At 58.4% G+C, this 18,456-nt stretch overlaps 2 protein-coding genes across 2 annotated transcripts in view; one reads left to right on the forward strand and one right to left on the reverse strand.

The window, feature by feature from the left end:
• The window catches only part of LOC140901855 (uncharacterized), a 355,192-nt gene that overhangs the window by 164,595 nt on the left and 172,141 nt on the right, over window positions 1-18,456 (forward strand). The gene's annotated exons all lie outside the window — the stretch shown is intronic.
• On the reverse strand, window positions 1,357-13,588 carry UBE2M (ubiquitin conjugating enzyme E2 M). Its single transcript, XM_073322192.1, has 6 exons — window positions 13,245-13,588; window positions 10,380-10,474; window positions 9,709-9,747; window positions 9,183-9,286; window positions 6,873-6,936; window positions 1,357-2,183 (listed from the first exon to the last, which is right to left on the reverse strand). Exons 1-6 carry the CDS (start codon window positions 13,351-13,353, stop codon window positions 2,043-2,045), a joined length of 552 nt encoding a protein of 183 aa, XP_073178293.1. The 5' UTR covers window positions 13,354-13,588; the 3' UTR covers window positions 1,357-2,042.

Here is an 18,456-nt window from a genome sequence, read left to right on the forward strand (position 1 = left end):
CTGGCGGCAGGGGGAGGGGCGTGAAGGCTGATAGGAGTCAGATCAGGGTGAGCAGAGGGGAAGGGGCTGGGAGCAGGACAGGGGAGAGGAGAGGGAGGTGGGGGCAGGGGCTGTGTTGGAGGGGGCTGGGATGGTTGGATTGAGCTACAGTCAGTCTGGGAGGCAGATTGAGCAGGGGTTGAAATGGGTTGAGGAGATAAGGCTGCATGGGCTAAGATGCAGGGGGGGTTGGGGGCAGAAAGAAGCAGGAGCTCAGTTGAGGTTGTGTGGGAAGCAGGAGGCTGGTTAGTGCTAGTGGGAGGCTGGGGGGGGGGAGAGGAGACAAGCTGGGGCAGAGGTGGGAAGGAGGAGCCCAACTGATTCCCACACGACCTCCTCAGAGGGATAGTGTGGGGGAGGACTGAGTGGGGGTAAGGGGACACATTGGGGTGAGGCTAGGGGTAGGGGTGGGCTGTAGGAACCAAATGCTGTTATTGCAGGGACACCACTGGATCAAAATTCAGACACCCCACTTCCCTGGTTCTTCTCACCTCATGATCATTGCACCTGCCCAAGGGGGGGCTTATAAACCCCATTTCCTCTCCCAAGTAGGTCATCCCCTGGCAGGGCCCTTCCCCCCACAGCCCTCTGAACTATGCAGCTCCCTACGAGGTCCTGCCATCCCTCTGGGGCACTCGTACTCCTGCTCACCCAACCTGGCCCCAGGCTGCAACATGGCCCCATAGGGCTGGAAGCCCCTCTGGGCAGGGACTGGGCCTTCCTGGCATCAGGGCTGCACACACAAGCAGTACACCACCCATAGCAATGCAAGGGCCAACCCCATATCCCCAGAGGCCACCCAAGGGAGTGGCGGGGTGTCCCTGCAGAAATGGCAGGGTGAGAGCCTGGGGCGGCCAGCACTGGGACTAGATGATCAGTCATCCCTTCCAGCCTTAGCACCCATGAAGCCCCAGCCCAGTGAGGCCCCGTGGCCACAGCCCTTTCCCTGCTCCTGGGCAGGAAACAGCCCCCACCCCTCCGTCTCATCTGCCTGCCCTGCTCCATGCGGAACCAAGCCCCCTGCCACCATGGCTCATGCAGAAGCAGGCAGAGAGGGAGCAGCTACCTGCTGTGCTGGGGAGCAGTAGGGTCAAGCCCACTTCTTACTCACAAGCCACTTCCAACAGCACACCAGGCCAGAGGCCTGGGCGATGAGCTGGAGCCCACCTTGCAGCTTGGGCAAGATATGGACTTATGTGGCCCCTGCTGGGGCAGCTGGGTGGGCAGCCCCTTGAGGAGAGACACCCCTCCACCCCATCTGAAAGGGAGGAGGGGGGCGGCGGAGCAATGAGGACAGACAGGCCCTAGGCAGTGAGGTGCGCTAACATTCCCCTTTAATAACCCGACACACTAGAGTACAGTGGATTCATGGCCCCGGGGCTGGCAGGAGGCCCCAGCGTGGCAAAGAACCAGTTCATTGGGGAGTGAGGCCTGGGGCAGAAGGGGGCAGGGTTCAATCAGCCCAGGCCCCACCTCCAGCCCGGTCCCATTGAATAATCAGCCTTCGCTTTGCTGTAAGTGGGGTGCTGTGTTTTTAAAAACCAGACACACGAGGGATGTAAAAGGGGAGGGCGGGCCCAGCCCCCCACGGCAGGACTGCATGCACCCCCGGCCTGCCCTACACTCCTGCTGCAGCCCCCTGCCTAATAAATAGATACGCTCTGCAAAGCCAGGGGAAGGAGCCAGTGCGCTCACGTTGGCCATGTCTAGGGGGCGCTCTGCTCGGGGTCTGAGCATGCTGGGAAACCAGCAGGAGAGCGACCAATAGGGAAGAGGGGGCTGCGTGGGTGGGGCAGGGGATTCCAATGTAAGCCCTGCCCCATCCCTCAGCAGCCACCTCCCCTCCAGCCAGGGGGCAGGAGTGGGGGGGAAAGGCTGCCGGGGCAGAGGCCGTGAGCAGCGAGGGGGGCCCTGCCAGTGCCAGGCTCCTGTGCCCCCCGGTGGCTGAAGGCAGCGGTGTTGGCAGAGTCCCTCGTGGGAGGGGTGGGGGCAGCTGGTCAGTTCTATTTGAGGCAACGCTCGAAGTAGGTAGAACCGATGTAGCCGCCCCGCATGGAGCGCTGCACGTTCTGCTCAAACAGGCGTCTGTTGTTCTGAAGGACCTCGGCAGCCTCTTTGTTCAGGGGGTCTTCGGGGTTTGGCTCCTGTGGGCAGGGAGGAGAGGTTAGAGGCTGGCCATGCCCCTGATCACCCCCATCCAAATCAGGGCTGCATCCCCATGCCACGCGCCACCCTCTCTGTCCTTCCCTGAGTCCACTTACAAAACAATCCTTAGCCCCGCTTCTGAGGGCCCCTCGCTGCATCCCCCACCTCCAGTCACTTTAACCAAAGGAGACTCTGTGACCCAGTGGACAGAGCACTGACCTGGGCACCAGGACACCTGGGTTCTATTCCTGGTTTGCCACCGCCCCTGTCCATGTCTCAGTTTCCCCACCTGTAAAATGGGGGTGGATACGGACCTCCTTTGTCAAGTCTAGATCAGAGCTAGCGTAGTAACAGAACGTTGTATCAGCAACTACCCCGCTATAGTTAACGCAGTACACCACATACAGCAATTATAGTGTGTAAGGCACCTTTATCCTGGTGTAACTGCAGCCAGGCTGAGATCATACCAGTATAAGTACATGGTAACACGTCACTCCTCTAACCAACAGAGTTGCAGTGGCACAATCTCTGCATGTAGCCCAGGCCACTGTCAGCTTGTCTGAAATCCCTGCAGCGTTCCCTCCAGCTATGTTGTAAGAGACCGTTCAAGGTGAAGTGAGCACTTAACACACCTCTGCAGGCGTAGGACAAAGGAGGGTTAGCATGTCATAGGTTGCTGTAATAAACCATAAATCCAGCGTCTTTATTGACTTTCAGTGTCTAACAAAAACAACAAAAAGACACTCTGCACATGCCCCAGAGGGATGCAGAAGTCTTCCGGGGGTGCATCAACTCATCTATATATTTGCCTCAAAAAGACACTCGTTTGGCAACTCATCTATATATTTGCATCAAGTCATCTATGTATTTGCCTCAAAAAGACACTCCTACGGCACACCCTACCACGCCAGGGCCCATCAGGGATTATCAGGTAACAATTACAACCCCTACTGGATGGGGACCACATCCAGAAAGAAATCTTTCCTGAACCCCCTCCCCTGGTCTTCAAACAGACCCCCACATCCATCAGAAGCAGGCTCCCCACCAACTCAAAGCAGCACCAGACCCTCCCAGAACAACTGATGCAAAACCTGCAGCTATATCTTCACTGCTAGGAGGATCAATACCCACACACCTGTCAAGATCAATGGGTTGTACACACACCTATCACATGTGATGTACCTCATCCAGTGCACTGCATACCCCAACAACACCTACATGGGTGAAACAGGACAATCACTACGATCGCTAATGAACTCGCACAGAAAAATGATGAGACAAGAGAACCTCCTTATCACCTGTGGGCGAACACTTTTCACAAAGCCATCATTCTGTATCTGGCCTCTCGGCTCTCATCCTCTAAGGAAACCTCTTCAGCACCTTCATAAGATGAGCCTGGGAGCTTAAATTCACAACTCTGCTAGACACGAAAAATCATAGACTTATGGCTCATAATCGGTTACCCACTAACCCCCCTTTAACAGGCTATTTCACTATGAATGGGTCCTTGAAACATGTGTTAATTCCTTAAAATGCATGTTAATTCCTTAATGTAAACAATCTGTTCCAGCTTGTATTGAGCTGTTACACCTGAGAACCTTTCCCAGACCTGAAGAAGAGCTCTGTGTACACTTGCAAGTTTGTCTCTCTCACCGACAGAGAAGTGGGTCCAATAAAACAATGGTTCTCAACGAGGGGTACGTGCACCCCTGGAGGTATGCAGAAGCCTTCTGGGGGTACATCAACTCATCTACATATTTGCCTAGTTTTACATCACTCTATATAAAAAGCACTAGCGAAGTCAGTAAAACTAAAATTTCATACAATGACTTGTTTATACTTCTCTATATACTGTACACTGAAATGTAAGTACAATATTTATATTCCAATTTTACTATGTGGTAAAAATGAGAAAGGAAGCGATTTGTCAGTACTATTGGCTGACACTTATATTTTTAGGTCTGATTTTGTAAGCAAGTTGTTTTTAAATGAGGTGAAACTTGGGGTATTCAAGACAAATCAGACTGCTGAAAGGGGTACAGTAGTATGGAAAGGTTGAGAGCCACTGCAATAAAAGATATTACCTCACCTGCCTTGTCTCAGATACCCTGGACCAACACAGCTACCACAACATGGCAAACAACCCATACTTATGTCAAATATTTAAGATCCATTTAACTCCAATGACTGATGACTATTTTGGAGAAAGGACAGCACTGTTAAAACGTCAGCACCCCCACAGAAGAAACATCCCAAGACCTTCCCATAGACCCTCCAGCTGCACCAGGAAAACCAGATCTGACATTCCCAACCTTTTTAAGGTGGAAAAAACATGGAGAAAGTCACAAAAATTCACTGTAAATATGTGTGTGTGACAAGCCCCATTTCTGGTTTTTAAACCCCTTTGCAGGTCACTTTGAAAGGGCAAGGTTCTCCTGGCCAGGCTCACACCCGGAATCAGACGCAAAACAGCTGCTGAGGCAGAAGGAGTGTTGGGTGTGACCCACTGTGGTGCAGATTCAGAAACAAGGCCAAGCCCAGGGAAGGTTGGAGGCTGTTTCCATGGACTCCCTCCCCAAAACCATCACGCTGTGAAAAGACCAGATTCCAGCGCACATGCTAAAAAAGCAGGGAAAAGCAGAACAAGAAGCAAGGTTTGGAAGCTGAGGCCAGACAAATTCCAATGAGAAATAAGGCACAAAACTTTAACAGTGAGGGTCATTAACCACTGGAACCAACTACCAAGGAAAGTGATGGATTCTCTATCTCCTGATGGCTTCAAATCCAGACCAGATCCCTTTCCTGGGAGATGCTTTAGCCAAACTCAAGTTATTGGGCTTGGTGCAGGGGAGAGAGGATGGAATTTACTGGCTTGGCAGGATCACACTGTAATCGGCAAATGTCAGTAAACGTCATTTTCACCACGCATCCACCAGCCAATGAAAAACATTTCCCCTGATCATCATCAAAATGTACAGAGGCAAAGAAAGAAAAATGTTGCTTCAGAACTCACTGGAGTTTGATTTAAGGCGATTCACTTTGTATCATTTGACCTCTGTGGACAACTGGGTTTTAACAGTGATAAAACTAACCGAGTCTCAACGTCTACGGTCACTACATAATTGTCCGCCCCCCCATCCTTTCCTGCACATGTGAATATTGAAAACGATAAAAATGAGGGAGAAATGCCTAAACCCCATCATTTTGGGAAAGTGTAAATATTTAAATAGATAAAAACTGAAAAAAAAGCGTAAAAAAACCAAACAATATGATCCATCCAAATTACAAAAAACCAACAACGGAGGCCCTGCCAAACCTCGCTGTATGGGAGGTCAGGCCAGAAGATCTAATGGTCTCTTCCTGGCCTTGAACTCCAGGAGGAGCACTGGTTTCTTCTGAAGGAGGCCAGAGGGGGTCTTTACAAGCTTGCATGTCACAGGCCAGCGGCTTCACTTTTATCCTGGCGCCCGCTCTGGGCACAGTTCAGACCTAATCCCCTTATGCTCTGCAGGGTCTTGGAAATCGTGCCATTACTGTCGATTAAAGAGGCAGGATGGCCCAATGGTTAAAGCACTTGGGAGCTGCACCTTCTCTTCCCTGCGCTGTCACTGACCCTGCATGATCAGCCATCTCTGTGCCACACTGCCCCATCTGGCTGCATGACGATAAATCCATGGAAGATTGTGAGGCACCCAACTACCGCAGTGATTGGGGGACCTCAGAGAGAGGGGGATAGAAGGGAATGCGTGTACTGATTTCCACCTGCAGGATGTATTTTAACGATACATTGGACTCTATAGATTCTGCCTCTGGGTATTTTGATCAACTGTAGAACTGCCTCAAGAAGGGGACAGAAAAGGGACTGTAAAAAGCAGCACATTTGCTGAACGCCTCTGTTCACGATGCTACCATTTAAAGCTGCCCGTCATTCGGGTTCAGGGTTAACAGTCCACCGAGTTGACCCATTTCAGGCAGCTGGCAGATGCTGCTCGGCCCATTGCCCCTTGGGAGACCTGCACCCCTCAGGTTGACCAGAGTCTTTAGGGGATGCCCTGGGACTCCCCAAAGGCTCCATCAATTGTGTCAGAGTCAGTCCAAGGCACCAGGGATGCAGCAGCTGAGCCAAAGGAGAGACCCCGCATCCCAGCGGTGTCCCTGCAATACGTTAAACCAGCCATGCCCACGTAAAGATCCATGGGGAACCCAGCCTGTGCAGGGCTGAGCAGAGCACCAGGGACCTGCAGAGATGGAAACACACAGGAGAGCCGGCCCCAGGCCCTCTGCAGGCCATGCGTACTGAAGCATGGCACTGCAGGCAGCTCAGCACGCAGCTACGCCAACCCCCCCGAGCCCTCGCAGAGTAACCTGCCAATGCCTCCCTCGGCTCCGAGGGCACTGCCCCCCCCGCCAGAGCGTGCCATAGCTTGCCCAGAGACTCTAGGTAGCAATCACCCCACCCCACCGCTCCCCCAAACTGCAAGGGGACAAGGAGATCAGCACCCCACGACCAGCCCCCAAACACATGGCAGGAGGCAACCACTGCCCCCCGAGCCCTGCTGAAACACCAGGGCTACCTTCACCCCGAACAGTGCAGGGGACATGGGTCCCTCCCACCTCCTGCCCCACTGCCCCCCCAAAATGCCCCCCGCCCAACGGTGCAGGTGAAACCTTCCCTCCCTGGTACTCACCAAGAAGAGGTACTGCAGACCATAAATTATAGAGTTTATTGTTAGTACAGGTTTCCAGTCCTCTCTGCGGGGCAGAAAAGAACCATGAGTGAGGACCCTGCAGCCAAGCCCATGAGAGGAGCGACACCACACTCGGGTGGCAGGGGATCATCCCAGGTTCTGACTGGGGAGGAGAGCCAGACAGGTGGTATTGGGGGGAAAGGGGGAGGAGCATGGGGATATGAGACCTGGGGTGGGGATCACATCAGATGACTAGGGGAATGGGGATCATGGAGATTATGGGAGGAGGCGTTGCCCCAAGACCTGTATGTAAGGAGAAGGCAGTGCTGCTGGAGGGGGATCCCCCATATCCCTCCCCCCGAGCTCCATGGGGGTGGGCCATGGGGAATTCCCCCATATCTCTCCCTCTCGCCCCCTGCTCCCTGGAGGTGGGCCACAGGGGATTCCCCGGGATGCTGTATGATTGAAGATGACCATTTGTAGCAGTTGCTACCATTGTTATACAATGGTAACAAATCTTATACAAAGTCTATCACGTGAGGTGTCAATGGAAAAGTCAAATACAATTATCCTGGTAAAATCCATGGATCACCCCAGCATCTGAAGGTGTGAAGATCGGCTAGGTCTCTGTATCTCACATGCGTCTGTCCTTGAGGTAACACCCACAAGGTAGTTAACATTCAGTCTCTCCAGCCCATTGTGAATGGACTACGCAGAAGAATCAACTCTCTTCCAGAGGACACGTGAGAGCCAGGAGCCAGTGGCCACCCCTGTGATTCAGTAAAACATGTCAGGGCATGTGATGTGGACATGTGACCTCAGATTCCATCTTTGTCCATACACACAGGCTGTGGGCTTTGTTTGGGACAGTAACTTCCCATCCACGTGGCAGAGGATATAAAAGGCACCTGAGACATCTCCAGTTTTCCTCTTTCCTCTAAGACAGAGGTGGGCAACCTACGGCCCGCAGGAGCGTCCTGCCCAGCCCTTGAGCTTCCGGCCAGGGAGACTAGCCCCCAGCCCCCTCCCCTGCTGCCCCCCCTCCTCCGCAACCTCACCTCGCCAGGCAGCCAGCGCTCTCGCCCACCACTCCTGCTGGGCAGCGTGGTGGCGTGGCTGCAAGCTTCTGCCGCTCTGAGCGACATGGTAAGGGAGCGGGGAGCAGGGGAGTTGGATAAGGGGCAGTGGGTCCTGGGGGGCAGTCAGGGGACAGTTGGATGGGGCAGAGGTGGGGGGGGCGCGCGCCATCAGGGAGGGTTGGATAGGCATGGGAGTCCTGGGGGGGGCCTGTCTGGGGGCAGGGGTGTGGATAGGGGGAGGGGCATCCAGGGGACAGGAAGCAGGGGTGGTCGGATGGGGGTGGTCCTGGGGGGGTCCCAGGAGGGAACGTCGTCAGGGGAAAAGGAGTGGGGTGGGTTGGATGGGTCGGGAGTTCTGAGGGGGGCAGTCACGGGGCAGAGAGTGGGAGGGGACAGATGGGGGTGGGGGCCAGGCTGTTTGGGGAGGCACAGCCTTCCCTACCCGGCCCTCCATACAGTTTTGCAACCCCGATGTGGCCCTCGGGCCAAAAAGTTTGCCCACCCCTGCTCTGAGAGGAGCATTTTGAACAATGGACTGAGAACCGTCCAATCTTTTGGAAGTTAGCAAAGAGACTTTACAAGCCAGCCGTCTATTCCATCACTGCTACAAGCCTGATGTAAGGACTTTGCAATCATTTGTATGTATATGATCTTTTAACCATTTATAACTCATTTATTAATACATTTTTTGGTTTACTAAAGATTGGCTGACAGAGTGATAACCGGGTAAGATCCGAGATGGATTTTGACCCGGTGGTAAGCATCTGATCCTTTGGGAATAGTGGAACCTCACATATGGTGAACTGGGTTTTCAGTAACCTCTCACTGTATTAGACCAGTTTGCTGGGATGGGAACCAATGGCTGGAACACCTATAAGAGGACTGTGTTTGGCTTCTTATTAACCAGTGTGGTACTGCAGCTCTTCTGCTACTGGTTTGGTGAATCTAATTGTAGCTAAAACCACCAGTTTTTGGCGTGTGCCTGCCCTGTTTCTTGCAGTCTGCCCCGAGTGTGCACTCTCAGTGAGGTCCATTCTAGGCACCAGGTCACACCCCATACCCCCCTGCTCCGCCCCCCCCCCCCCCCCCCCGATCTGTGTGGGTGGGGCAGGGAAGGATCCTGGTGCTGGAGAGAGGCCACTCCCCTGCCCGATCTGCATGGGTGGGGCAATCCCCCAGATCAGCCAGGGGGTAGCAGTGATAGAGTGAGGTGGCCAGATGCGCTCCCTACCTGAGGATATTTAGGCAGACGTTGCCCTCTAGGTCTATGTTGGGGTGGTACACCATGGTCTCACACTTCACCTTGGGAGGGTCATGAGGGTAGCCTTGGCCTACCTGCAGACAGACAGATGGGAGAGTCATTCCCAAGCCCCCCCCCCCCCCCCCCCCGCACAGCACAGCAGCTGGGCCCAGACTCCCTGACCCTGCCAACTCACAGGAGCTCCAGATTCCTGCCCCCCCCACCCATAGTGCTGCTCGCCCCCTGAAGCAGGAAGGGACAAGCGGCCCGGACTCCTGGGTCCTCTTGCCAGCTCTGGGCGACTGTGGGCATGTCCCTGACTTCCTTAGCCGTCACAGCACCTTCCTCCCTCCCAGGAGAGGGGACACCAGATGCGTGGGGCCGACACTCCCTCCTTGGCTCAGACACAGCGCGAAGAGAGTCCAACACGGGTAAGCCCCGAGAGCCCCGCCCCTCCCGGCTGGGCAAGGCTCTGGTGCAAATTGAGCTCCACCCCAGGGGCGGGGAAGGGACTTACCTTAAAACTGAAGACAAACTTCCCCCCTTTATAGAAACCCTGAAAGAGAAAAGACCTTCAGTGAGGGAGGGATCCTCAGGGGACCACCCAGCACCCCAAGGGGCCTGGGCTCAGCCCCGCCCCATGGATCCAACTGCAGGGGACCAGAGACGCAGCAGCTAGGGGCTGTGATCACACCCCCTCCCCAGGCCATTCAGCTCAGCTGGCATTGTGGGGCCTGATGCAGGGTGGGATTGAGGGGCACCAGCAGCGCTGTGGTGGGCGAGCTGGGATAGCAGTGGGGGATAGTCAGGATTGAGGGGTACTGGCAGGGCTGGATCTGGGACAACAGGGGCATGGGCAGAGCCATGAATCTTCTGCAGCCCCTGCCCCCATCTCCCTCCCCAGAGTACTGGCTTGGGCTCCAGCACCCCGTTCACCCTACGCACACGGAGGTGCCTTCCTGCTGCAACCCCCCACCGCTCGGCCTGCTGCAGCGCAAGCTGGGCCCCCTGCAGCCTGGGCCTGCCCAGCAGGGAGCAGCAACCGGAGTCTGGGCACAGGCTGAGCCCATCAGCTGAGCAGCAGCTGGGGCTTCCCCTGGGGCAGGAAGAGAAAGGCAAGTCCAGGCATGCAGGATTCCCTGCTCCCCACCCACATGCCGGACCCCCTCCCTGCCCGCCCCCCCTCACCTCGTCAGGGCAGATAACTAGCTTGAAGTTGAGGAGGTCGTCCTGGTCGGAGAAATCTATTTCGCATGTTTTCGGCAAATTCAGTTCGTTAATATCTGGGAGGCAGGAGGAAAGCAGGGAGAGATGGGTCAGTTTGGAGGATAACCCCAGATCCCTCCCACCCCAGAGGAGCCCCACCGCACTCTCCATAGGGGGTAGATCTCTGGATCAGAAAAGGGCATTTCAAAAGTGGGTAGGACAATCCTGGTCTGTCCTGCCCCCCCACACACAGGAGGGAGACAGACAAAGAAGCCTCCTACTAAGTCCTTTTCACTGGAGGTCCATGATACTCTGGCTGGGGTCAGGACACTGGGTCTCGGGGGCAGGTTGGGGGAAAATGCCATATTTAGAGCAGCCCCCAGGAGGTACTCACCCCACAGCCCTGCCCAGGCCCCATTCACACAACAGGACACGGTAAGGCTGTGTCCCAGCTCAGCCTGGCGCTGGGTCTCCGACTGCCCTCCCTCATGGGGCGAGGCCCCAGCAGGATTGGGCCTGTGAAGAGCACTGCACAGAATTGTGCCAGGGAGGGGGTACATGTTCTCAACAGGACATAGGCTGAGCCTCACCGGGTACATCCCCAGAGCGCGGCCGGGATCCCCCCCCACCAGCTCAAGTTGGGGCAGAGGGAGTCAAGGGCATTGACCTGCCACCTCTGGAAAACTGGATTGGAGCGCCACACTGGGACACAAGCAGATTGGGATGGAACCTGGTATCTTTCTGGGCACAGCCAGAAGTGGGGAGAACCCAGGTTTCTGCCCTTTGCAGACACTCGCACAGCTGGCGCTGCCTGTAGCGATGTCTGATTTGTTGCGTGGTAGGGTTTGCATCAGAGGCCCCCAGTGGGTGCACTCCCCCCCACCCCCCGTGAACATGGGTTCTCATTGGGTGGGGCTCCCACCCCCACCAGGGAAACCCCAGGAGACCTCCCCCACACACACACTGGGGGGCCTCCCATCCTCAACCAGGGAAACCCCAGGAGACCTCCACACACACACACACACACTGGGGGGTGCTCCTTCCCTGCTGGGGAACCCCAAGACACCCTCCCCCTACACACTTAGGGTCTCCCTCCTCGGCTGGAAAACCCCAGGAGACCCCCCACACACACTGGGGGCACCCACCCCCACCGGGGAAAACCCATGAGACCCTCCCCACACACGTCTAAGGACCTCCACAAGAACACCCCCAAATTGAGTCCTGCCACACTGATCACCCGCTCGCCTGTTCCCACCCCTCCAGCAAATATTCCTCCCCCTGTTGCATTGAGGAGTCCCCCCCAGCATATGTGTGTCTCAGTATGTATGTCCTGGGGAGGCTGTATGAACCTCAGCAGTGAAGAGCGCGAGCCCCATTGGGGAAGACCTCCATGGGAGGTGGCTCTCAGAGAAAGTGTGTGGGGGCAGTGGGGGGAGCAGAGCAGTGTTCCCTCTAATTTTTCCCACCCAGGTGTAGAACGAATTTTGTTATGTGCACCAATACGGACGTGATGTCTGACGCATCACCTACATACCAGTGCACAAAACGAAATTCATGTGGCAGAGGTGGGGCCAAGGGATTTGGAGTGTGGGAAGGGTCTCAGGGCTGGGGCAGAGCATTGGGTGGAAGGGAGGGCCGCGGCTGGGGCTGTGGGGGGGGGCTGAGGGGTTTAGGAGGGTGCTCCGGGGCTATGGCAGGGAGAGAGGGCTCCCCTGAGCTCTCACCCCCTGAAGCAGCATCTGGGCTGGGGAGAGGCACCTCTCTCCACCATGGCAGCTCCAGAACTGGGGCTACATGATAGGTGCTCCTCCCCCGGCCCCGCAAGTCCGGGTCGGGGCTGGGTTCAGGGAGGGGCACCCTGGCCATGACAGGTCCAGGCCATGCCTGCCAGATTTGGGCCAGGGTGGGGGCACCCTGACCACAGCAGGTCGGGGGCTGGGCTAGGTTGGGGCTGGGGGAGGGGCGCCCTTCCCCCTGCCAGATTCCCTGAGCACCTGCATGGTGCTAAATATGCTGCTGCTAGCAGGGTGCAGCTTACAGGGAACTTAGGATCAGAGCCCCAGTGAGGGCAGATGAGCAGGAAGCCCCTTTGGGGGAGGAAGGACCCCCATTCCCCAGCAGGAGGATCACCGATGATGTGGGGGCTCATGGGATTCTGTCGTGGGCAGAACAGGGGGGGGGTGTCTGCCCAGTATGTGAGCGGGGGATGCTAGGTGGGAATAGCCACCTGCCAGTATGGGGGTGGGAAGGGGGGAGGGGATCTTCCCCATTGTGAGGCATCTATGGGGTCTGAGTGCAGGTGAGGTCTCTCCCCACCAATACAGGGTCTGGGTGGGGGCGCAGAGTGGAAGGAGGAAGGAGGCTGCCCACCCCCAGCACCCACCTGAGCCAGGCAGTACCTTTGCGCTGAAGGTAGGGGGGATCAGTGGATCGCCCCAGGATTTGCACCAGCTGGTACTTTTCAGAGTGGGGCCTCCCTTGTGTCTGGGCTGGTCTCTCCCCTAGCAGCCCATCTAGGAGGCACCAGTCAGGGCTTCAGCTGGGTTACAGCTTTCTGAGTAGAGGGGATCTGGGCCCGTCCCCGTGGTACCAGTAGGTGCGTCTGGGCCGGATGGTGGTCAGGGAATCTGAACCAGGCCAGATGGTACCAGTGCGTTGGAGCCAGACAATACTGGGACCGGGTGGTACCAGGTCGGGTGAATAGAGAATTTGGGACGGCGGGGGGAAGGGGGGGCTGGGCCGGGCGGTACCGGGGCGGGGCTGGGCCGGGCGGTATCAGGGAAGCGGGGGGGAAGGAGGGGCCGGGCGGTACCGGGCCAGGCCGGGCCGGGCCGGGCCCAGCGGTACCTTTCTGGATGCGGAGCTGCGCGGCCGACGCCTTCTTGCTGCTGCCCTTGGTGCCTCCGGCCGATTCCTCCTCCTTCTTCTGCTGCTTCAGCGAGAACAGCTTGATCATCCTGCCGGGCGGCCGGGCCGGGCCGGGCCGGGAGCCGAGCCGAACCGAACCGGGCCGGGCGGGCCCGGGGGGCGGGGCTCGGCGCGGCCTGTGCGGGGTCCCGGCGCTGGGCCGGGTCAGTCGCTCGCTGCTGCCGGGCCCGGGGAGGAAGCGGAGCGGGGCCGCCCAGGCTACTGCCGCTGTGGGTGCGTCGGCAACGGCCGGCCCGCTCGGGTCCTTCCGGAAGAGCTTCGGCACTTTCCGGAAGCGCTTCGGCTGCTTCCGTCGCCGATGGATTGGACCTCGCTACTTTCCGTCCAGAGTCTGAGCACCATCCACTCCCAGCTTCGCCACTTTCCGCCGCAGCATCGGCACTTTCCGCCAGACGCCCGGAAGCCTACGTCACACGCTCGGCACCGCCCACCCAGGGCTCGGCACTTTCCGCCGCACGCTCGGCACTTTACGCCGGGCCCTCGCCTCCCCGATGCGGGGAAGGCGCTGCGTTCCAAAGGGCTGGGGGAGGGACCCGCGGATCTGGGAGAGCTCAGGGCGGAAGTCAGCGGGCCGCCATGTTTAGTGAGGGCAGAATGACTTCCGGTCCTTGGTGTTTTTAGGGGAGTTGACGCCTCTGCGAGGGGAGTTTGGATGAGCTCCGATCACAAACATGCCTCAGCCTGCTGGGAACCCAACCCCTCTTTTATTGGCTGGCCAATAAATCCCCTGGCCATTGTACCACCAAGGCTGGGATCAGAGGTCACCAAACTCACAACAACTGGCCGCCCACGCCAGGCCCACCAAGCTGTTACATGGCTGGACTTCGCTGTGGCCGTCAGTGGAGGGGCCGGCCCTGGGGATGACACAGCTGGACGGCGCTGTGGCCAGCGGGGGAGGGGGGTGGCCCTGGGGATGACACAGCTGGACGGTGCTGTGGCCATCGGGGGAGGGGGTGGCCGTGGGGTGACACAGCTGGAAGGCGCTGTGGCCGTCAGGGGAGGGGGCGGCCGTGGGGATGACACAGCTGGACGTCGCTGTGGCCGTTGGGGGAGGGGGAAGCCCTGGGATTGACACAGCTGGACGTCGCTGTGGCCGTCAGTGGAGGGGCCGGCCCTGGGGATGACACAGCTGGACGGCGCTGTGGCCAGTGGGGGAGGGGGGTGGCCGTGGGGATGACACAGCTGGACGGCGCTGTGGCTGTCGGGGGAGGGGGGTGGCCGTGGGGATGACACAGCTGGACGGCGCTGTGGCTGTCGGGGGAGGGGGCGGCCATGGGGATGACACAGCTGGAAGGCGCTGGGGCCGTCTGGGGAGGGGGTGGCCGTGGGGATGACACAGCTGGATGGTGCTGTGGCCGTCTGGGGAGGGGGTGGCCATGGGGATGACACAGCTGGATGGCGCTGTGGCCGTCGGGGGAGGGGGCAGCCGTGGGGATGACACAGCTGGACGGCGCTGTGGCCGTCGGGGGAGGGGGAAGCCCTGGGATTGACACAGCTGGATGACGCTGGGGCCGTCGGGGGAGGGGGCGGCCGTGGGGATGACACAGCTGGACGGCGCTGTGGCCGTCGGGGGAGGGGGAAGCCCTGGGATTGACACAGCTGGATGACGCTGGGGCCGTCGGGGGAGGGGGCGGCCGTGGGGATGACACAGCTGGACGGCGCTGTGGCCGTCGGGGGAGGGGGAAGCCCTGGGATTGACACAGCTGGATGACGCTGTGGCCGTCGGGGGAGGGGGTGGCCGTGGGGATGAAACAGCTGGATGGCGCTGTGGCCAGCGGGGGAGGGAGCGGCCGTGGGGATGACACAGGTGGAAGGCGCTGTGGCCGTCGGGGGAGGGGGCGGCTGTGGGGATGACACAGCTGGATGGCGCTGTGGCCAGCGGGGGAGGGGGCGGCCGTGGGGATGACACAGCTGGAAGGCGCTGTGGCAGTCAGGGGGATAGGGAGGAAAGGGGGCGGCAGTGGGGGTCGCACAGCCAGATGGTGCTACAGTCGTCAAGGGTGGCAGGAGGGAAGGAGGTGGCCACGTGGATGACCGAGGAACTTCTTTGTGCCCACTGGCAGAGGGCACAAGGGAGGCATAAAGTTCTACAGGCATCCCCATGGTCAGGTAAATACATATTAGCCCAACAAAAGGTGGCATGTGAAGTATCTATTGGGAGCCAGTAGTCATCATAATCATTCAAAAATGTACGCTAAGATGGTCATTTCCGTATCTGTACTAGCAAAGATGTTCTTAAAGCCAAGGAGATAAGGCAGGACACCCAGAGGTGACATCTCCCTCGCTGGGCCTTATGTTCACTTCAGAAATGTGGTTTGTTCGCATTATGGAGCCTGATATCCGGCATAAGGTTGTGAGTTCTGCAAGAGAGAAAACTTACAAGAAAAACAGTGGGAATGCTGTTTGACTAAGATGAAAAGACTAGTCATGTATATTTGGGAATGCCAAGGTGCCCCCTGGATCAATTACCTTGTGGAAAAGCTGGCAGCATATTTCATTCCATGAGAAATGCATGGCCCAGCAGAACAATGCTGGAAGGCCTTTGTGCTGAGTTGTGCTCCAAAAGACATGAAAGTATCTAGTTAAATAAGTCTAGGACAGGGGCAGTCAATTATTTTTTCTCCAGGTCCACATTTCTTGGGAAAGGTATAGTCCAGGTCCGGGTTCGAGAAAAACATTTTTCACACTGCAAATGCCTCTATTCAATGAACACATACAATGCTGTGTAATATACCCAGGGTGGTCAATAGGTGGACTACAGGCAGTGGGCAGTTAGTGCTAGGGGGTGGGGCTAGTGCGGGTAGAGCAGTGATGGGCCAGGTGCTGGCAGGCTTGGAGGAGCTGGCACCCGGAGCTGACATAAATCAGGGTGGCAGGTTTACCCCCGCCCTCCCTAAATGGAGCTCCACCCCTGAGGGACTGACAGTGGGAGCCCTAGCAGGCCCTAGCTGACTTGTAACTCGGGGTGGGGCAGGTATCCCCGCAGTTCTCCCTAAATGGAGCCCCGTCAGGTGCGGGGATCACAGGGGCTCGGGACTTCACCTCCGCAGAGCACACCGGAGCTTGGGGCTTCAGCCCCATGGAGGTCGGTGGGGCCTGGGGCTTCAGCCCCTACCAGGCATGCCTGGACTCAGGGCTTAAGCCCTGACCCCAGCATGCCTGGCAGGGGCTGAAGCCCCAAGCCCCAGCACCTTTGGCATGCCTGGCAGGACAGCCAGGGCTCCATTTAGGGAGGGCTGGGGGGACACCTTTTTCCCCAGTTATGAGTTAGCCCTAGGCACCAGCTTCCCCAAGCCTGTCAGCATGCAGCCAATCACTCCTCTACCCACACTAGACCCCACAGCCCATTCGCAGGTGCTGCCCCCACAACTCCCACTGGCTATGGTTCCCAGCCTATGGGAGCTGCGGAGCTGGTGTTGCGAGGGGGAGGGGGCAGGGCAGCACGCCCTTGGCCACCCCTGTGCCTAGGAGCCGGAGGGACATGCCGGTTGCTGCTAGGAGCTGGCCGCTGCAGCCAACCAGACTTTTTAGCCCGGTCGGCGGTGCTGACCGGAGCCACCAGGGTCCCTTTGCAACCAGGCATTAGGGTCGAAAACCAGACACCTGGCAACCCTAGCTGTTCTCTGTGGTCACTCAGCCCGTTTCAATAAAAAGGCCTGGTTTGATTCCTTGTTTGTGGGTGTAACCCAAAAGCTTTGCCTTTGAATGGCTGCTGCTGGGGGTTTGCCCAGGAGCCAAGTAAAACCAGGGGCTCAGTTTGAAACAAGCCCCCTCAGCCACCTTGGCTGTGTAACACTGGCTGAGGGAGAGAGTTTCCAAACCCCTTGGACCCTCTAGGCCTGAGAGACCAGCAGCAGCAGTGTTTGGGAGGACAGGCTGAGGGTGGGGCAGGGCAGGGGGAGGATGGGGGTTTGAGGGGAGATGGTCTGAGGCTGGGGCAGGGGGGTGGGGTGATAGGACGGGAGACGGGGGGGACAGTGATTGGAGAGGGAATGGGATGGGGGGTCTCCACACTCACAGAGTCGGGGTCGGCAGATGGGGTGTGGGGGGTATTTGTTTTCCTGCCAAAATTCTGGCTGAGCTGGGGCACCAGGCTGGGGGTGGGGGAACGAAGGGCAGGCTGGCTGGCTGCTGGCTGGCTGGGGGTGGGGGAATGAAGGGCAGGTGCAGCCCCCCAGCAACCAGGTGCTCCCCGACCGCTTGGGGCAGCTTTCATTGTGCCCCCTTCACCCGCCCTGCACTGCTCTGCCCCACCCAGCTCCTAACACCTCAACCCCCCTGGCCCTCAATGTTCCTCCCATATTCTTCCCCCCCCCCCGGTATTCCCCTGCCCCCCACACTGCCCCCTCCAGCCCAGGTGGCCGCCATTTCCCAGAGGGCAGCCTGGCGCCAAGCCCACTGGGGACACTGGGAGATGGCGGCCATCTTAACTGAGGGGGGATGGGCATTTGAGGGGAAACGGGGCTGGGGGTCAGGCGATGGGGTTGTGAGGGGGGATGCGTGGGGGGATGGGAGGTGGTGGTAGGGAGGGTTTCAGGGGGTCCAGTCCAGCAGACCCCTCCTTTCAGCTGATCACCCTATATCACCTTCCCCAACAGCCCCTCCCTGGGCAGCGCGTGAACCCCCCCCTTCAGGGAGGTCAGCCCCACCACCACCACCACCACCCTTCTGCCTGAGGCCCCTCCACCCTCCTCACCCACTGGAGCCCAAGTGTCTCCCCCCAGCACCCCACTGTGGCCGGAGAAGCACCGGCCCACCCACCCCAGCTGCCCTGACCCCCAGGCCGGCCTGAGCACTGGCCTGAGCTGAGCCCCCGCCGGCCTTGGGGGAGACAGGGAGTGTGGGCAGAGCCCCAGGGCGGAGCGTGGGGGGGGCCACAGCCTGCATTAGGGAGGCTTAGCCTCCCCTGGCCTATTTAACCCTCTGTCCCCTGAGCCCCTCCCATGTCCTTTGGTCCCCCGCTGGCTGGTCAGGCCACCGGGGTCCTCCCACTGGCCAGAACCGGCTGCCTGCCAAGCTGGGGGGGGGCTCCCAATCACCAGGCTGTCATCCGGGGTCCCAGCTCCTAGGCGAGCTCACACCTGGTCTCTGCAACAACAAACCCTCTCCCACCACCTCCTCCCAAGCACAG

The sequence above is a fragment of the Lepidochelys kempii genome, chromosome 23 (genome assembly GCF_965140265.1).
Source record: "Lepidochelys kempii isolate rLepKem1 chromosome 23, rLepKem1.hap2, whole genome shotgun sequence".
In the NCBI taxonomy this organism is placed as follows: Eukaryota; Metazoa; Chordata; order Testudines; family Cheloniidae; genus Lepidochelys; species Lepidochelys kempii.